At 44.0% G+C, this 19,277-nt stretch overlaps 1 protein-coding gene across 2 annotated transcripts in view; it reads right to left on the bottom strand.

The window, feature by feature from the left end:
- Positions 1-19,277, bottom strand: part of kiaa1549lb (KIAA1549-like b) — a 67,154-nt gene that overhangs the window by 43,437 nt on the left and 4,440 nt on the right. The window contains exon 2 of one of the 2 annotated variants that reach the window (XM_060071502.1): positions 6,990-7,316. In XM_060071502.1, the coding sequence (XP_059927485.1) occupies positions 6,990-7,316 (327 nt within the window). The remainder of the gene's footprint in view (positions 1-6,989; positions 7,317-19,277) is intronic. The other variant, XM_060071503.1, reaches the window with a different exon arrangement.

Below are 19,277 nucleotides of genomic sequence, written 5' to 3'. Positions count from 1 at the left end.
GGACGGAGGCACCGCGGAGAACCGGGCGGGAATGACAGGCGGCGTGGGCGTCATGGCGGCTGACGTGATGAGACCTGATGGCAATGCAGTCAGAGACGATGGCGGCGGTGATGCTGCGGAAAACAAACCACGGTGAGTCATGTACGTGGTGGAAGTTTGTGGGGATGTAGTCGTTTTACTTAGGGTCAGTGCGGCGGTCTCTGAGGACAGGGAAGATGGAGGAGGAAATGGTGGCAGGTGCGACGATGATGAGGGTGATGATAGTGATGATGAGGATGAGGGTGATGCCGATGATGATGAGGATGATGATGAGGAAGCTGACAAATTTACTGATGCTCCAGCAACTGCTTTGGATGTTAATGAATCCAACAAGTTATCAGAGGTGCTAGTATTAGTGACTGAAGGCAGGGGATGAGTATGTTTTATTTTAGTGGGGAATTCAGAGTGCGGAAGCTCTGTCGGCAAGTTATCGCTGTTATGATTCAATTGCATGTGGTAGACTCCTGAACTTTTCTCTTTGTTGTCACTTTGAGGAGTGGGAGTCGAATGAACTATTGATGTTCCCTGAGTAGATAGGGTGGGAGATCTGTGATTCGTTGGAGATAAATTCAGCCCACCCCGTGGTGGGAGGCCTGGTATATAATCTAGATCTGTTTCTGATGTATTACCCTCAACGCCTTGTCCACTCGCGTTTAGGAGAGCCGGGGAACGATTCCTTGTGCCTACAGTTGCATCAGTCGAATTCAAAGATGGAACTTTCAACAGGCCGCGTTGTGGATGTGGAACAGACGCTAATCCGTCTGGTGACACATGAGAACCTAAGGCATTAGATACAAGATTGTCGAGTCCTGAGGAACTGCTTGGATGCAATCGAAGAGAGGTGCTTTTCCATTCCGGCTGTGGTTTTGTTATTCTGGCGCCGGGACTGAAAATCGTGCCATCTGCTCGAGGTTGTCTATCTTTGGGGGATGAGGTCGAGTTTTCTCTGTCTAAATAAAAAAGTGATGCATCACTCCCAGCATGGGGAGGGGGAGCCGGTGACTGATGATCAGACCGCAGTGGTCCGATGATTTCTGACCCCGGAGACCTTTCACGCCGATTCACGAGTGTGACTTCATTTTTATTAGAGAGATGCCCTGAGATAGCCTCGGAGGGGGTTGTCTGTGAAGCTGCTTTATTGGCGGGGGATTGGCTGGCAGAGCTACTAGAAGCTATTCTCGAGGCTTTCCAGTTACTGAATGAGGTCAAATGTGTTAAATCCAGTGATGAAAATCTGCTGTGGGCCTGCGTGACTTTATCAGAAGCTTTGTGTACGTTGGATAAAGAAGTTCTTATCTGGCTTTTGCTCACCGGGTGGGTATCTACAGTCCTAATATGAGAGAAGGAGTCTGGCGATGCTGGGGTGTGACCTGAAATGAATTGAACGTGTCCCTGTGACGGCTGAAATAAATGCTGGTCTGCTTCTTGTGTGTGTTTGGCCCGTACTGAAATTTCCGCCGTTTTAGTTTGAGGATGTGTCAAAGTTGACAGAGAACTTGTGAAAGGCCTGCTGGTGGGACTAAAAAGTGACCTTGTTTGAAACGGTGGGTCCATTGTGATCATCCGTGATTGATACAAATTCTGGCTTTGATCATGGGCTGATATGTTGTTAAGGCTTTGTGTTTGTGGACCAAATGATTCTGATTTTGAATAAGTTCCTTTTGCAAAGACCACACTGAGTGACATCAATCTCTTCCCTTGGGTTTCATCCCTGTGAGATCCTGTCTGTGTGACTAAATTGTATACAGGTGTCAAGTGTAGTGAGTTACGCGATGCTGACACGGAGAAGGTTTTTACTGGAACAGCCGTAGAACGCTGTTGCAACGGATGCAAACTAGCGAGGGAGGAAACAGCGATGAGCTCAGCTTCTGCAGTGCTTGGCCGGCCACTATTCATAACAAAGACAGGAGCTCCGCGGGGGCCGGGACCTGTCGCTAAATCACCAGGGGGAGATGCATGCTCTGAAGACCCGTTGCCAAGGTGTGGAGAGGTTTGCTTAGTGATTGCTGTGTCAGAGACAGGTGAGTTATCTGCCTCGGTCCAAGGGGTCCGATGTGGAAATGCAACGAACGTTTCCGAGATTCTTGATGATATTGGTGGTGTCATGGTAGGATTCTTAACGTGGCTCCCAGACCATTTCTTATCTTCCTCAACCTTATATGGTGTTCCTGTTAGCCTTTGCATGGGGATGTGTCTTGAAACCCAATGGCTCTCAGACTGCGTTGCAGGGAGCTTTGGGAAAGCTTTGTGCGGCTTTTGATCTGGTAGAGGTTTTTGATCATAAGTGGAAACTGCGGCCGTGCTTCTTCCCTTATTAACAGGCAAGACCCTGATCATACCTTTCAGCGTTTCTGTGAGTTCTGTGGAAAATACTCCAGGAAGCTGTCCTTGACTTGATGGAAAATACATTGGATCTGAGGTATGCGCCGGTGTATTTTTGAGTTCGGGTTCAGCACTGTAGCTAAGGTTACGGCTTAGAGTCGAAATGATGCGTGATCTGGTCAAGCGATGAGATGTATCGGATGGTAAGTATACTGTATGTGTTGCCTCTTCTTTGCGGTTTTGAGTTCTGGAAGAAGCTGGATTGAACACGGTTTGATGAATCAGGATCGATAATGGAGACACTACACTGAACAATCGCTCAGAACGTGTTTGTAAATCAAAAAGGAAACTTGTGTTGGATTGGGAGGATATTGGGATTGCTGTCACGTGAGTGGACCCTGCTGTTGCTAATGATGCCGGCTCTGACTGTGGGACAGGATATGGCAGAATCCATTGGCTTGGAGGGGAGGCTGGGGAGATTTCAGAGGATGATAATTTGGAAATAATTGAGGGTTTTGGTGACGGTTGTGATGACAAATAGCTTGAAGGGCTTGAGGACGACATCATGTTTGACAAATTGAACACAGTTGATGCTGATGATAATGAGGATGATGGTGATGGTGATGATGAGGATGAGGATGAGGATGATGTTGATGATGAGTATGATGAGTCTGATGATGCTAATGATGATGACTGTGTTGGTGATGATGGTGACTGTGATAATGATGTTAATAATAATGATGGTGTTGGTAGTGATGATGAGGATGATGATGATGATGATGATGATGGTGTTGGTGATGATGATGAGTCTGATGAGTCTGATGATGATAATGATGATGACGGCGTTGGTGATGATGGTGACTTTGTTAATGATGATGATAGTGATTGTGGCGATGATGATGATGATGATGATGATGATGGAGATGGTGTTGGTGAAGATGAGGATGAAGTTGATGATGATCTGAACTGTGAAGTTGACGAGGATATGAAGGATGTCGGAGTCACTAAGGCTGTGTGTTGCCTTAGTGATGATGCTGTTGTTGATGATGATGATGACGACGACGACGACGACGATGATGATGATGATGATGATGATGATGATGATGATGATGATGATGGTGATGCTGATGGGGATTTTGATGATAATGATAAAAAGGTGAACAGTGATGTGGAGAAAGAAGTGACACTTTTTCCTTGAGCAATTAAAGAGATGATGGATGTCGGTGTCACTAAAACAGCGTGAGATTCTGTGTTCTCTTTTTGTGGCAATGATGATGATGATGATGATGAAGAGGATGATGATAATGATGACCTCATTGATGATGATGTAGATAATGGTAATGTTGATGATGAAGATGGCATTGGTGATGATGATGATGTGAACAGTGATGGTGACGAGGATATGAAGGATGTCGGTGTCACTAAGGCTGTGTTTTGCTTTAGCGATGACGCTGTTTTTGTTGTTGATGATGATAATGATGATGATGATGATGATAAAAATGTGAACAGTGATGAGGACGAAGAAGGGACACTTGTTCCTCGAGCAATTAAAGAGATGACGGATGTCTGTGTCACTAAAACAGCGTGAGATTCTTTGTCCTTTTTTTGTGCTGTTGCTGATGATGATGATGATGTAGCTGTTGATGATGATATTGAGGTAGATGACGATGATAATGTTAATGGCGGTGACGATGAAGATGATGATGATAACAATGTTGACGCTGGTGTTGATGAAGCTGATGAGAAAAATGATGATGCCGGTGATGAAGATGATGCGGATGAGGATGATGATGATGATGATGATGTTAACAATGTCGACGCTGATGTTGTCGTTAACAGTTTGAACAGCGACGCGGTCACATGTGCGATCCTCTCGGTTCCCTGCGTGGAGGACACCTGGGATGTAGGGGTTGCCCCCGGCAACGTGTGGGCCGCGGCGCTCTGTTTGAGGGACGATGGGGAGCTGGACGATGAAGGGCCAGAGGATGACATCATACTAGACACGCTGAACGCAGCTGATGAAGAGGAGGATGCTGATGTCATTGAGGAGGTTTTTAATGAGGATGTTGATAATGGTAATCTTGATGATGATGTTGAAAATGGCAATGTTGGTGATGAAGATGCCAAGAATGATAGTGATGATGATGAAGATGTGAACAGTGATGGGGACGAGGATATGATACTTTTGGCTTCATCCGACGAGGATACGAAAGATGTCGGTGTCAATAAGGCTGTGTTTCGCTTTAGTGATGATGCTGTTGTTGATGCTGTTTTTGTTGATGATGATGATGATGATGATACTGTTGTTGATGCTGTTGTCGATGATGATGATGATGATGAAGATGACGAAGAGGATGATGATGGTAACAATGTGGATGATTGCGTCGACGATGTTGATAGGGCTGATAATAATGATGGCGGTGATGAGGATGACGACGTTGGTGTTGCTGATGAAGATGACGTCGGTAATGATGATGTCGATAATGGTAATGTTGATGATGAAGATGCCAAGAAGGATAATGAAGATGATGTTGATGATGATAATGATAATGCTGGTGATAGTGTCGGTGAAGATGAGGATGGAGGTGATGAAGATGATGTGAACAGTGATTTGGACAAAGAAGTGACACTTTTTCCTTGAACAATTAAAGAGATGACGGATGTCGGTGTCCCTAAAACAGTGTGAGATTCTGCACCCTTTTTTGGTGGGGATTCTGTTGATGAGGATGATGATGATGATGATGAAAATGATGGTAGCAATGTCGATTCTGATGTTGATGAAGCTGATGAGGACAATAATGAGGATATGGATATGAAGGACGTTGGTGTCACTAAGGCTGTGTTTCGCTTTAATGATGATGATGATGATGATGCTGAAGATGACGAAGAGGATGATGATGATAACAATGTCGATGATTGTGTCGATAATGTTGATAAAGCTGATGAGAAAAATGATGATGGCGGTGATGACGATGGTGAAGAAGATGATGATGATGGTAACAATGTCGACGGCGACGCTGATGAAGCTGATGAGAACAACAAGGAGGATGGAGAAGATAATTGTGATGTTGTTGATAACAGTTTGAACAGCGACGTAGTCACAGGTGCGACCCTCTCGGCTCCCTGCGTGGAGGACACCTGGGATGTGGGGGTTGCCCCCGGCAACGTGTGGGACGTAGCGCTCTGTTGGAGGGATGATGGGGAGCTGGACGATGAAGGGCCAGAGGATGACATCATGCTAGACACGCTGAACGCAGCTGATGAAGAGGAGGATGCTGATGTCATTGAGGAGGTTTTTAATGAGGATGTTGATAATGGTGAAGATGAAGATGATGTTGATAATGCTAATGTTGATGATGAAGATGCCAAGAATGATGATGATGATGATGCTGAAAAGGATGATGGAGATGATGATGAAGATGTCAACACTGATGGGGACGAGGATATGATACTTTTGGCTTCATCCGACGAGGATACGAAGGATGTCGGTGTCAATAAGGCTGTGTTTCGCTTTAGTGATGATGCTGTTGATGATGATGATGATGATGAAGATGATGATGATGACGATGATGATGGGTATGCTGATGAGGATTTTGATGATGATGATGATGATGATGATAATGTGAACAGTGATGTGAACAAAGAAGTGACACTTTTTCCCCGAGCAATTAAAGAGATGACGGATGCTGGTGTCAATAAAACAGCGTGAGATTCTGTGTTCTTTTTTTGTGGTGATGCTGTTGATGATGATGATGGTGTTGAGGATGATGATGAGGAGGATGATGAAGATGATGAAGATGATACTAATAACAATGTGGATGCTGATGATGATGATTGTGATGATAACAATGTCGACGCTGATGCTGATGAAGCTGATGAGAACAACAAGGAGGATGGAGAAGATAATTGTGATGTTGTTGATAACAGTTTGAACAGCGACGTAGTCACAGGTGCGACCCTCTCGGCTCCCTGCGTGGAGGACACCTGGGATGTGGGGGTTGCCCCCGGCAACGTATGGGACGTAGCGCTCTGTTGGAGGGACGATGGGGAGCTGGACGATGAAGGGCCAGAGGATGACATCATGCTAGACACGCTGAACGCAGCTGATGAAGAGGAGGATGCTGATGTCATTGAGGAGGTTTTTAATGAGGATGTAGATGATGAAGATGGTGATGATGATGTTGATAATGGTAATGTTGTTGATGAAGATGCCAAGAATGATGATGATGATGATGATGATGAGGACGTTGGTGATGATGATGTTGATAATGGTGATGCAGATGATGAAGATGCCAAGAAGGATAATGATGATGATGATGATGATGATGATGATGATGATGAAGAAGTAAAAAAATTTCCTTGAGCAATTAAAGAGATGACGGATGCTGGTGTCAATAAAACAGTGTGAGATTCTGTGTTCTTTTTTTGTGGTGATGCTGTTGATGATGATGATGACGTCGTTGATGATGATGTCGATAATGGTGATGTTGATGATGAAGATGCCAAGAATGATAAAGAAGATGATGATGATGACGACGATGCCGATTGCAACATGAAGGACACGGGTGTCAGCGGTGGCACAGTGCGAGGCGCTGCGTGCTGCATGTGGGGAATGCTGGGAGCCAGACCTGAGCCGAAGAAGGACGAGGAAGAGGTGCCCGAGGCCTGGTCCGGGTCCTCCGAAGGCCGCTGGCTGGTGAGGTTCCTGTCCCGGGTGATGGTCGGCGAGGTTCTGCTCTGGACCAGGTTCAGCGGATGTTTGGCCGTTTCCGCCAGAAACGTTATAAAGGAGGAGTACGCAGGATGGCCTCTCAGCCCTCCCCCTTGAGACGTGGCCTCCGCATCCGAGTGGCTGATTGAGGAAGGGATGTTGGCCAATGGGGGAGCAGGACCACCCGGGACCGTGGGGCTGCGGGGTAAAGAGGAGGAGCCAGAGGCATCATATGTGGTTTCTTCTAGAAGAGAGCAGAAGGGAGGACACAGAGGCACAACATTTTCATTATGTTGACGCTCAGTCATTAGCAGATGCTTTTATCCATAGTGACGTACAGAAGCTGAACGAGTGCAGAGGAAAATAGAAATGAGAAACAAAGTTGACTGTGTGTTTTATTAGTCCATCGGTGTTGGAGTACTTAACAAAGTAACTTATGTTGTTACTAGTTCTATAACAAAGTACAAAAGTCTGAAGATGAGATGTTCCAAGCACAGATGGGCCTTGAGATTACTTTTGATAGTTTGAAATACATAGATAGATAGTTAGAGGTTCTACAGACACAAATTCATGTCAGATTAGCTCAGGAGGTAGAGCGGGTTTACATACAACCGGCAGGTTGCTAGGTTGATTCCCGCCTCCTCCTAGCTGATTGCCGGGGTGTCCCTGAGCAAGATAGCTAACGCTTACTGCTCCCGATGGCTGTTGTCTTGCATGGTTGACTCCGTCCTTTATATATATGCATGTCTGTGTGTAATTGTTGACTCTGCCGTACATATGTGCATATTAATTGCACGATTGACTCAGCTGTATATGTGTGTCTATATACTGTAATACTTGCATGGTTGACTGTGCTGTACATAAAGTCCCTTTGGTTAAGTAAGTCTGCATTGTTTTTGGTTGTCAGGCGCTTCAGGGCATTAACCATCTGCTAAAGGCTCTGAATGTAATAAAGGGCCTAGAAATAAGGCGAGCAGAACAATTCACAAACACTATGGAGCTAGGTAGGTCATTCCACCATCCAGGTAACTCACACTTTTACACAGTGAAACAAACAAAATATTTCTTTGGTCGTAGCATCCATCAATATTTTGTACCAGAAGTATGTATGACTTCATACAGAAAAAGTTAAATGTGTTTCACACATAAATGTTTTAAGGAACAGCAACAAAGGTGTTTTAGAGAAAGCTATGATGTTTGGTTGAATGGATGCTGCTGACAGATGGATTGTGCTCTCCAAAGCAACAGGGATGGCTGAGGCGCATCTAGCTTGATTGAGTTTCTGGACAACAATGGAAGTCTACAACATCAAGGGTTAATAAATACAGACTCCTACTCAATAGACTGTACACAACTATGTATTATGGTGCTTATCGGAGCCACATGGCATCAAATATTAGTAAAGTAACATAAGGGTAAAATCGACCTGATTGTTTTCTCTCTGATCTACAAAGAAAATAAACAGAAAATTAGGTTTTGCTGCATAATACTGTCAGGTAAGTCGTCAATATAACATAATGGGTTCTTCTCATTGATAGTCTCAACATTCAGGCGCTCTAAACTCAATCAAATCATTATTGTATGTCAACAAGCATTCCAAAACTAAACTTGAATTATTTTATTAGATGCCAATATGCAACAAAACATGGTAACAAAGTAACTAACTATCAAAGTAAGTTATGGTGTTATTGCTGCGATAAAATAGTACAAAATTCTGAAGATGAGTTGTTCCCAGCAGAGATGAGCCTTGAGATTACTTTTGAAGATAGTTTGAGGTTCTGCAGTCACTATTCAGGTCGGCTTAGCTCCTTCTAGCTGATTGTTGGGGTATGCTTGACGCAGCTATACGTGTTTCTATACGCGTGTGCAATACTTGCATGGTTGACATCGCCGTTTATATGTATTAAATGTTGCATGTCCCTCTGGATAAGTAAGTCAGCTTTGGGTTTGGTTGTTACTGGCTTTTTAATGTGAACCCCCGAAACTGAACTGGAATCCATTTCATTAAGCGCCACTATGCGACAAAACATGGCGGTATACAAAGTCTCTCCAGTACCTCTCCACAAATGTGTACTCTTACAGGAGGGGACAGGAGGGGAAAAATAGAAAGTCTTCACAAGTGGCACAAACATGATGCAGATAGCAGCACCTACAGATAGCAGTATGGATACACAAAGACTATTATCGCCCGAGGCACCGACCGCAACTCCGTTAGCGCCAAGACGAGCTTCCATGCTGAAAACAGAGAGACGTAAGAGCAGTGGGAGATGAAAGAGAAAACACAAAACAAGAGGCTGGGGAAGTCAAAGGAGGGTTTAATGTGTTGCAAGGAAGCCACTAGTAACAAGATGGCCGTCTCGGGGACAGGACAGCACATCGTTTGAACTTCCTTTGACTTCGGTCTCTATTCTCAGCACGTGCCATCACCGGCCCATCCACGCCGTATCCATCCAGGGGGTGGGGGTGGGGGGTTCTTTTATTCATTTATTAGCATCTGCAACCCCTGGCACATCGCTCCCACCGCCTCCGCGGTGCCTTCCTATGAAGTGGTATGTCCTGCTTCTACACACGGCTCTGTGACAGCCAAACAATAGGGGGTGTGGAGAGATGAAGGGAATCGAATGAAACGGTGTTGTTCACGGCAGCGGCGTACCCGGCCTGCAAATGGATATGTTGTAGTATGACACGCTTGCTGTGTTGTTCAGGCACCCCCCCCCCCCCCCCCCCCCCCCCCCCTCAACATCCACGTTTTTAGATGACGTGACCTACTTGCACATGCAAATGCATGCAGTGTGTACAAAGTGTGTACACTCCCCGTACACATTTTACAGTCTGACAGTTTCAGAATTGAGCTGATGTCATGCAGTTGTAACCACGGTTGGCATGGAAAAGCAATCTAAAAAAGTGTTCGGTCTACAGTTATTTGCCAACCATTTAATGGAACTGTGATCACATGTAACAGTGAGCCATGTTTAGAAGGCTTGATGCATTTGAAGAACTTGAGGTTCAACATTCAGCATGAGTATACACATTGACGAGATGTAGCATAGAATAGATGAATAATAGAATAATATATGGAAGAATAACTCATTTTAGTCATTGAATAATATAATTCATTGTATTGAACTGAAGTTGTAAGGTTGGCTACATACTCAAATTATAGTATAAAATGAATTTCACATTAAAACCATATTAGGACCATATTCACTGTAAGGATTTTGCAGGAATTATCGATGAAACTTATTTTACAGTTTAATGAATTTCTCGACAAAGAACACCCATTTGTTATTCTGAATTCCACCAATAACAAAACTAATCATCCCTGAAACATGTATGGCTGTATAAATGCATGTGTGGCACTGACTACAGTGAATATGTTGCTGGCTCCACAAAGTCACTTAGACAGGAAACACGCAGGTGGTGATTCCAACTAAAAGGTGTGCAGTACACCTGCGGTTTACCACCTGCTTCAATACAGCGTGACATACACGAGTTTGAACAAAGCTGCACACGCAGGTGATGATTATAAAAAAAAACTGATGGAAGTAGACGACCACAGACCGGAGAGATTATGAAGAGGAGTCGGAAGGAAAGCAAGAAAATAAATGCTTTCAAAAGCAACAATGGCCTCATCACGTCCTCTCCGAACAATGAGACCAGGCGAGCCTGCGAGATGTGTTAAAATGTCCTGTCTTCAGCACGGGGTACAGAGACAGAAGCCGTAAGAGCCACGCTCTTTCAAACAGCTTCTACAGCCAGCCTTGCACAAATCACAGAGCTTGTTTCCCCTTCGCAGTGTCGTCCTTTGTAGCCGCGCTACTATCTCTGAGCCAGCAGGGCACATCCAGCACCACCACCCCTACCACAAGTCTCTCCAGATGCTGCTATCCTATTATTCCCTGCTCTCTGTCTCTCTATTGCTCGGAGCTGTTTTTGTAACTGCTGCTGTTGTTGTGGGAAGTGCATATAGAAAGTGTGTAGACGGTATGGAAGGCAAGTATAAAATAGTAGAGATGGAAGGGTAGCAGACATGGTGTAGTGGAAGACATTTGGATCTAAATGTATCTGTTGTTGTTGTGGATTTTTGTACTATTCAATATCGTTGTTGTTTTTTTCTATCTGCGTTGTTTTTTGTTGGATAATAATTGGATATATTTTACCAATGAATTGAAAAAGTGTGAAGCATGTGAAGAAGCTGGTGGACACCGGATTGACTCAAATAACACAATAGTTTTGAGTGTTTATGGAGGTCAGAATAGGAAGGTTGGACTTCCAGGTCGGCCGGGAGAGGTGTGACAAGGGCTGCTGGGCCGATAGGATGTCACACACCCCCAGCTTCCTGTCGGGTTGGAGGTGCAAAGTCAGCTCAGTGGGTTCCAATGGCCGACGACTGTGATCTGAATCAACAGCGCAAATTGGAAAACCGCGGTGTGCAGAAGACGCTGTGAACTCCCCTTAAAAAGCCAGTGAACCGAACCGAACCAGAACCGCTTTTTGGGAGTCTTAAACGTGGTAAATTGTCTTATATAATCGTCAACATGGTCAACTACGACAAAAGGTATCGTGGCGTGGGTCACAGCCATGGGGATAACCCCCCCCCACTATTTCCTAAAACTCTCCAATACGTATTTCTTAAAAATCACATAGTGTTCAAATTCCATCTGAATCAGAGGAGGGGAGGGGGGCAGGGGTCCCAGTGTTTATATTGTGTTGTTTCTTTGTAGAGGAACAGGGTGCTGGTTGGGTCTTTCATTATACATCAGAAAGTGATCAGAGTTTACTGTTGGTTTCTGCGGTGTCCGTGCCCACGCTGAGGAGACAACACTTTGAGGAGCGCCGTGGGAAGCGATGGCAGACGCGATGTCCTCTATCCTCAACCACAGGATCCAGGCCAAGTTGGGCTTCACAGAACTGCCCACGGTGGAGGGCATTTGATTTTACCGCATCGCACACAAATGAAACACTCTCAGACATGTCGCTGAATGACTGGAGAAAGAGAGGAACAGCAGCCCAAATGTATTGATAACAGGCTTATATTTTGTAAAGGTGACAATGGAAACAAATATTAAAATCTAGGCCTAACTTCTATTTTATTAACTAATATTGATCTTTTCAACTTTTATTCTGTCTGAGACTCGAAAGTTCTTCTTTTCATTTCATTTAGATTTGAAGTCAAATTGCGCTATATTTCAAAGACAATTGTACCATGTATTTTAGTGTTACCTATTTAACAATATATAAGAAGTAAGCAGGACAACCAACATAATTAAATAACCATGAAATGATATCACAACTTTTTTTGCAATCCTTAGAAAGATGACTGACCGAATGAACAAATGCCAACAAATTGAAATCCCAATGCCAAATTAGGCAGTGGTTATTTAAGATACCAATGTCTCTGCATTTGCTGTAAAGGCCTTAGCAATCCCTTTTAAATGCTCTCTTTGAGACTACTTAAAGTAGCTTTCTCTACTCATTGCCAGAACAGCTAAATAAGGTCATAAAGCGCTTTCCTGAAGTACTTCAATGGGACGCATAGCCTAGTACCTTAACAAGCTCCAAGTAGAACAAGCAAAAAGATTGAACCACTGAATATAGATATTACACCTATTTAATAAAATATACTTTAGATTTGACAAATGAAACATTGACACCTAAATGAAAATAAATGCATGATCAAATCCTTAAATAGGCTACATTGAAGTGGTTTATGATATAGTAGACTCAACAGCAACTCTCAGTCATCTTGGTCTCCCATGGACAGTTTTTAGTGTTTACATTCAATTGGAGAGGTTCTGGGAAAGCACCTTCAACTAGTGAGTATACTTAAAAGCTATCATTACTATTATTAGCATTACCACATATTTGACCACCAGTAAGACTTCAAGATCAAGAGCAACCAACCCATTGGTTTGAACATGTCTAATATGCTTATAGAGTCCAAATGTCTTAATGAATAAGACACAAAGCTATATGGGCCAAGTTGTAACCTATTTAGCAAAGAGTAGCTGGTGGATAATCTAGGGTATGAGAGTACCATAGCGGTCGTACACTAGAAATGCAACAGCCCTTCCTTTAAATGTGCCAGGACTGTCTAGTGTTTAGGGGCTTTGAAGTTTAATACTTTTTAGATTGCAAGCCTGGCCTGTTTGCAATGTGAAGCACAGGGGATGCCTTTCACAACGTATAGACTCACACTGTATTTTCTTTCATGCCAGTGGATTATCAGCCATGACACGTTGGCGGAATACCTCTTTGAGATTGTCATGTGACTGACTCACAGGTCAGGTTGGTTTACAGTGGGGACTCTCTGTGAACTCGATGTGCTTACAGATCGCCCGCCCTCCCTCCCCATATAAGCAACGTGATTGGTCCAAAAAAAATAAAGCGCGGCCATGCCGTCCAATCGGACTAAGGCTGCATTCAAAAGGTTTGATTTGTGAAACTGGGAAATGAGGAGATTTTAAAAGCCTGTGGAGAATGGAGCTCGATCTTATTATGGAGCGGCTTCTTAGGTATATTTAAAAAAAAATTAGTGTCACACTTTAAATTCTCCTCCTACACTTCTCACTTCACCCTGTGGCCTACTTCAAAACATTATTCCATCTTTTAATGCCGACTTAAAGCCCACAATTCAGCGTTGTCCAAAAAAATTTGTCAAAACTTTAGAATGTGCTTTGCTCTGCCAAAAAAGAGCGCAGCGCATTTTCCAAAGCAACCAATTTCAATTCAATTTGTGCCAAGTTATCTTAAACTTTGCAGCGGAAAAGAAATGACTCAATGCAGTTTGGCGGAAAAGAGTGAATAAGCTTTTATGACTATGAAAGCCTATTAATTCTTATGATAGAAGGAAGTTATATTAATTATAATACACATATATTCAGAATAAATACAATTACAGACAGACGATAAAATTACAGATGTAATACACATTGCTTTGCTAATAGAAAACAACCACATAGTGATACAGTATGGAGACTGAGGTGAGAGTGAGAGACACAGACAGACTGACAGAGACGGAGACTGAGGTGAGAGTGAGAGACAGAGACAGACATAGGGACGGAGACTGAGGTGAGAGTGAGAGACAGAGACAGACATAGTGACGGAGACTGAGGTGAGAGTGAGAGACAGAGACAGAGAAAGACAGAGACTGAGGAGAGAGTGAGAGACAGACGGAGAGAGACAGAGAATGAGAGAAAAAAACAGACAGAGAGACAGAGACTGAGTAGAGAGACAGAGACAGAGAGAGACAGAGACTGAGAGACAGAGACTGAGAGACAGAGCGATAGAGACTGAGGTGAGAGTGAGAGACAGAGACAGACAGATAGAGGCGGAGACTGAGATGAGAGTGAGAGACAGACAGAGAGATTCAGAAAGCGAGAAGTGAAATCGAGGGGAGGGGCGGGGGGGGGTGTACAGTGACAGAGACGGAGTGAAGCACCGAATGAAACTGGAGCACTCTCACTCTTATCTCCTGGGACGGTGCCTATGAGGACAAGCAGAGGACAAGTGAAGGAGTTGTGGGTGCAGGTCAGGGGCTGCATGTCTTCCACTGGACGGCCCCATGCCCCACAGTGCTGAAAACACAGCCAGTCACACATTTTACACCCATCGATCGCTACGTCGTGCCAACAGCGGGAAATACATAGCATTGCAAAAACCTGCCGTATGCGATTACTTACCATCTGCTTTTTCTAGGGTTGAATATCTCTGGACTTCCTGTAATTGTTGCGTTGATTTACATTCAGGTCATTGAGCAGACGCTTTTATCCAACGCGACCTACAACGGTTCACACACACATTGGCACACCGACGGCGGAGTCAACCATGCAAGGCGACAGCCAGCTCGTCGGGAGCAGTTATGGGTCTTGCTCAGGGACATCTTGACAATCAGCTAAGGAAAAAGCCAGGGATCGAACTAGCAACCTACCGGATACAAGTCAACCCGCTGTACCTCCTGACCTAATTCAACCCTGATTTGAGTTTATATGGCTCAAAAGTAGGCAAATGTAGCCCTGATGAAAATAGTCTAAATACCTGTAGATAATATACCTTTAAATACCTGTAAATAATATATCTTTAAATAAAAAAAGTCAAGTGAACTTAGACTATACTCAGAGACACGTGCAGGGCACCACCAACCTTTACCTACCATATGTTTAATGCAGTTATAATAGGCGCGTTCTGACTGAAGGACTTTTCCCTCAAGTGAGCCGCGATGGCTGTGGCTTTTACCACCGTTTAGAGGCTCAGCTAGTACCTGGCTCGGGGTAGGGGCTCTCTGAGCCTCAACTGAGATGCTCCGAACTAGTCGACGCTGATTGGATACGGTTGAGGAGGGATAGGATGTGAGTACGACGTATGATTAAGGCGGGATATGACGTGAGTAGAACTCGACACAGCCACAACATATAAACAGTGCCTCATCATCATCCTCATCGTCATCCGCTTATCCGGGGTCGGGTCGCGGGGGGAGCAGCTCAAGCAGGGGGCCCCAGACTTCCCTTTCCCGGGCCACATTGACCAGTTCTGACAGGGGGATCCCGAGGCGTTCCCAGGCCAGTGTTGAGATATAATCTCTCCACCTAGTCCTGGGTCTTCCCCGAGGTCTCCTCCCCACTGGACGTGCCTGAAACACCTCCCAAGGAAGGCGCCCAGTGGGCATCCTTACCAGATGCCCGAACCACCTCAGCTGACTCCTTTCTAAGTAAAGGAGCAGCGGCTCTAATCCGAGTTCCTCATAAACAGTGCCATTTGTAAAAAAAAATAAAGAAGCAGAGCAGATGGAGACAAGCAGACGATCGAGAACGAGAATTAATAATCACAAGCTAATTAATCACGTAAGAGGAAAAGTGTTCCAGAACTAATTACATCACATTTGAACTCCGTTGGGTAGCCACTACAAAGGTTCCTGGATGGGAACGGACGCAGAGGGGAACTAAGTGTGTGGGCGTAGCCAAAACACTGAGCCGCTTTCCAAGAAGTCCCTCAGTCTGAACTTGCCTATAGACAAAATGACAATAGTGTGGCTTGCATTGCAACCACACTAATAAGATGATAGGATTGGTGGTAGGACGGGACCATGAAGAACTAGGAGAGGGAGCAGTTATGGGTTAGAAAGATTAGGTAGCAGTAGCTATTGTGTAATAGGAAACTTTGATTAGGATATCCAATTGATATCCTTGAAAGCAGTTTTGATTTGCCATCTCGGCAGAAAGTTTGCAGAAAAATGAGGTATACGTAAGTATTTTCGCTCTGTCAGGCCGTTTTATGTGCCATATTATAAATTATCAACGCTCATGCTAGCAAAATAATAAGTTAAAGTAAAACAACGGCCTACAACATGTTGACATTGTTAAGATATGTCTATTGGTGATGTACAATGCACCCCAGGTCCTAACCTTTTTGTGTAGTATTTAACGTTGTAATGGGGTTTTGGAGGAGAGTCTGTCTTTAAATTGGTGTAGCACCAACCATAAGTATCCGATGCTAGTTTTATTCCAGTATGAGAACAACAACAACAACTCAGGGGTTCTGTCTCAGAAAGACTGCATATTACAATTTTGCAATGTTCCTATGGCGAGAAATCGGTCATTTAGTAAGAGGACACGCATTTTTGTCGGGCCAGCGCCCTTGTAAATCAAGAATGCACTTATGCTTTGTGGGCTTAGGGCATGTGGTAAATGGTCTCATATTGTAACACAGGCCCAGCATACTGCCAAATTAGTTAAGACTGTTATATATATCGTTATAATACATTTTATTAATTAATTCTATTTATAAAATAACAATGACAGAAGGTTTCCTGCTGATGTTGAGAGGGGCTATGGAAAGTAATTCTGGAAGCCTGACCAACAGCCATTGATTCAAATAACTATTAATAACACGTATAGGATAAAGAATGAATTGCAAATCAATGTTAGACGTTTTATAACAATGTCAAGTTTTTTAACCTGTATTATTCCTTTAACTCCAGAGTATTTATGCAAGTGAAGTGAATGATTTAGTTAAGTGTTTCAGTATGTTAAAGGTATAGGCGATGAATGAATGCTCCCTCCCCTCACTAATTAAAACATACTGCCAACATTTCTGCCAAGTCCGTTACGCTAGATGCCACTAGGTTCTACACACTGCACCTTTAAGAAAGTAGAGTCACCTCAACCAGGGATTCAAGGTCAGATACTACCCTTGGGGACCGGGAAGAGCCCTAGGGTTTCTCTGATGAAGAAAAGCAAAGTGTTTCCTGAACACTGAATGGATTGTGGTGTAAGACAGAATCTTTGGTGATTGGAAAAGCTGCTTCGTTCCTCTGATTAAGAAAACGCTAAGGATTCCTGCAGATTTCTGCTCCCCTTTTCTGCATTGGAGTGACCCCATACAAACTATGAGTAGGTCTCACGTTAAAACCCACTGCTCTGTTGAGTGAAGGGCATTTGTCTGCGAGGCGGTGCAGCCTTGCGGCGGTGGTGCCTTTGCTGCCGCGGGCAGCGGAGCTCCGGCGGGAGACAATCGCGGGCAACAATCCCTTTCTCCTCCATGTCGTGCTTCATGTAGGCCTACTTCAGGGAGCCAAAGCCAAAGTTCCTTTCCCCCGAATCCTTCTCAACCATAATAATAATTAATAATACAGTGTGTGCAATCAATCTCACACACACATACACATGTGGCGCTCGCACGGTCGTAGCTCTGTTTGTCATTGGCGGGCCAAATTCTCTGGGCGGGCAAGGCAGAGAAAGGGGAGATAACTTGGGCCCTTATGACGACATATGGGACCACATTCCAAATCAGCGCGCCTGAGCTTCCATTTCTTCAAAGGCGAGCAGGATACCTAGTGCTCGTTTTACACCGAACGCAAGTTTTAGCCTCTGGGGGACCATAGGCAGGCTAGGGGAACTCATATTAATGTTAGAAAACCTCATAAAGTGAGATGTTCATGCCGTGGGAGCTTTAACGTAGTGGAAATAAAGAAAACAACCCATTTACAAATAATCGCTATTACAATTTAGTTCATTATAGAATTACTGCAAAAAGGGAAAATACGTTGACAAGTACTGTATTATCTACAGAGTAAGCAAGGGCCCCCTATCTTTAGTTTAGGCCCAGAGGTTCATTAATGGTTGGGTTGCTAATCAAATATTAATAATAATACAAGTCACAAGCAGCCATCCCAGCACACCAGGAGACTGAACTTGGTGGCTCTTCAGCAAAAGTGTGATTAATTTTATCATGATGTGCCAGTGGACAACATCATTATTGTCTAGCTGTATCTAAAATGTGTCTGGATTAAACCAGATTTTCAGCATATACCAGACAATGGGAAAATAAAAAATGCAATCTGTTATTACAATTATACATTATCAAAGCATGTTTCTATATCTGCAAATGTGAATTTACCTAAACAGGTAGCATGTCTATATTTAAGCATGCACACACACACACGGAAACACACACACACACACACACACACACACACACACACACACACACACACACACACACACACACACACACACACACAAATGCACCAAAGTCAGCCTTTATATCTGAATATCAAAGTTGAGCTATGAATGAATTATGTGTGGAAACCTGCAATGGTGATGAGCTTATTGATTTAGTCAGGTGAATTATACAGTCAGAATAGAGGCAGGGCGCAACTGGTCAGAACATATTACCACAACTAGTGTTAGACATCTATGTTTGTTCAGTGTTATTAGGTCTTCATATGAAAGAGTCTAATCCTACTGGCAGGATGTGTGTACTATGTGTGGGCGCTCAGAGAAGATGTGTGTGTGTTTGCGTGTGTGTGTGTGTGTGTACACACCTGCTAATGGTTGACTCACGTTTCTTTAAACGCTATACTTGATTAGCACATAATAAAACAGCTTTATAGCACACATTTGAAGCTAGCAAAGATTCATATGTTTACCTCTTGGTGTCTATAAATGTCCAACCTAATAAATAACCGGACAGGGGAATTTAAACCATGTCTCGCCAATGACTACAAAAATACTCTATTAAGAAGAGACCTCCCATTAGCTTCACGGTGACAGGGACAAGGTGTCATTACTATCGTCTGTATGCCTCCGTACGTAGCATGTGCTGGTGCGGCCGCCTGCTGCAGTGGACTGTGCTGCAGAACCTGTTGGATAGTACGCCTTGAGTCAGCGAGGCTGTGCACTCTGTCCCAGTAGGTTAGGTAAGCTCC

Source organism: Gadus macrocephalus, chromosome 14 (assembly GCF_031168955.1).
Source record: "Gadus macrocephalus chromosome 14, ASM3116895v1".
NCBI lineage: Eukaryota > Metazoa > Chordata > Actinopteri > Gadiformes > Gadidae > Gadus > Gadus macrocephalus.
Note: the sequence above shows the minus strand (reverse complement) of the source record. Positions and strands in the feature narration are given on the sequence as shown.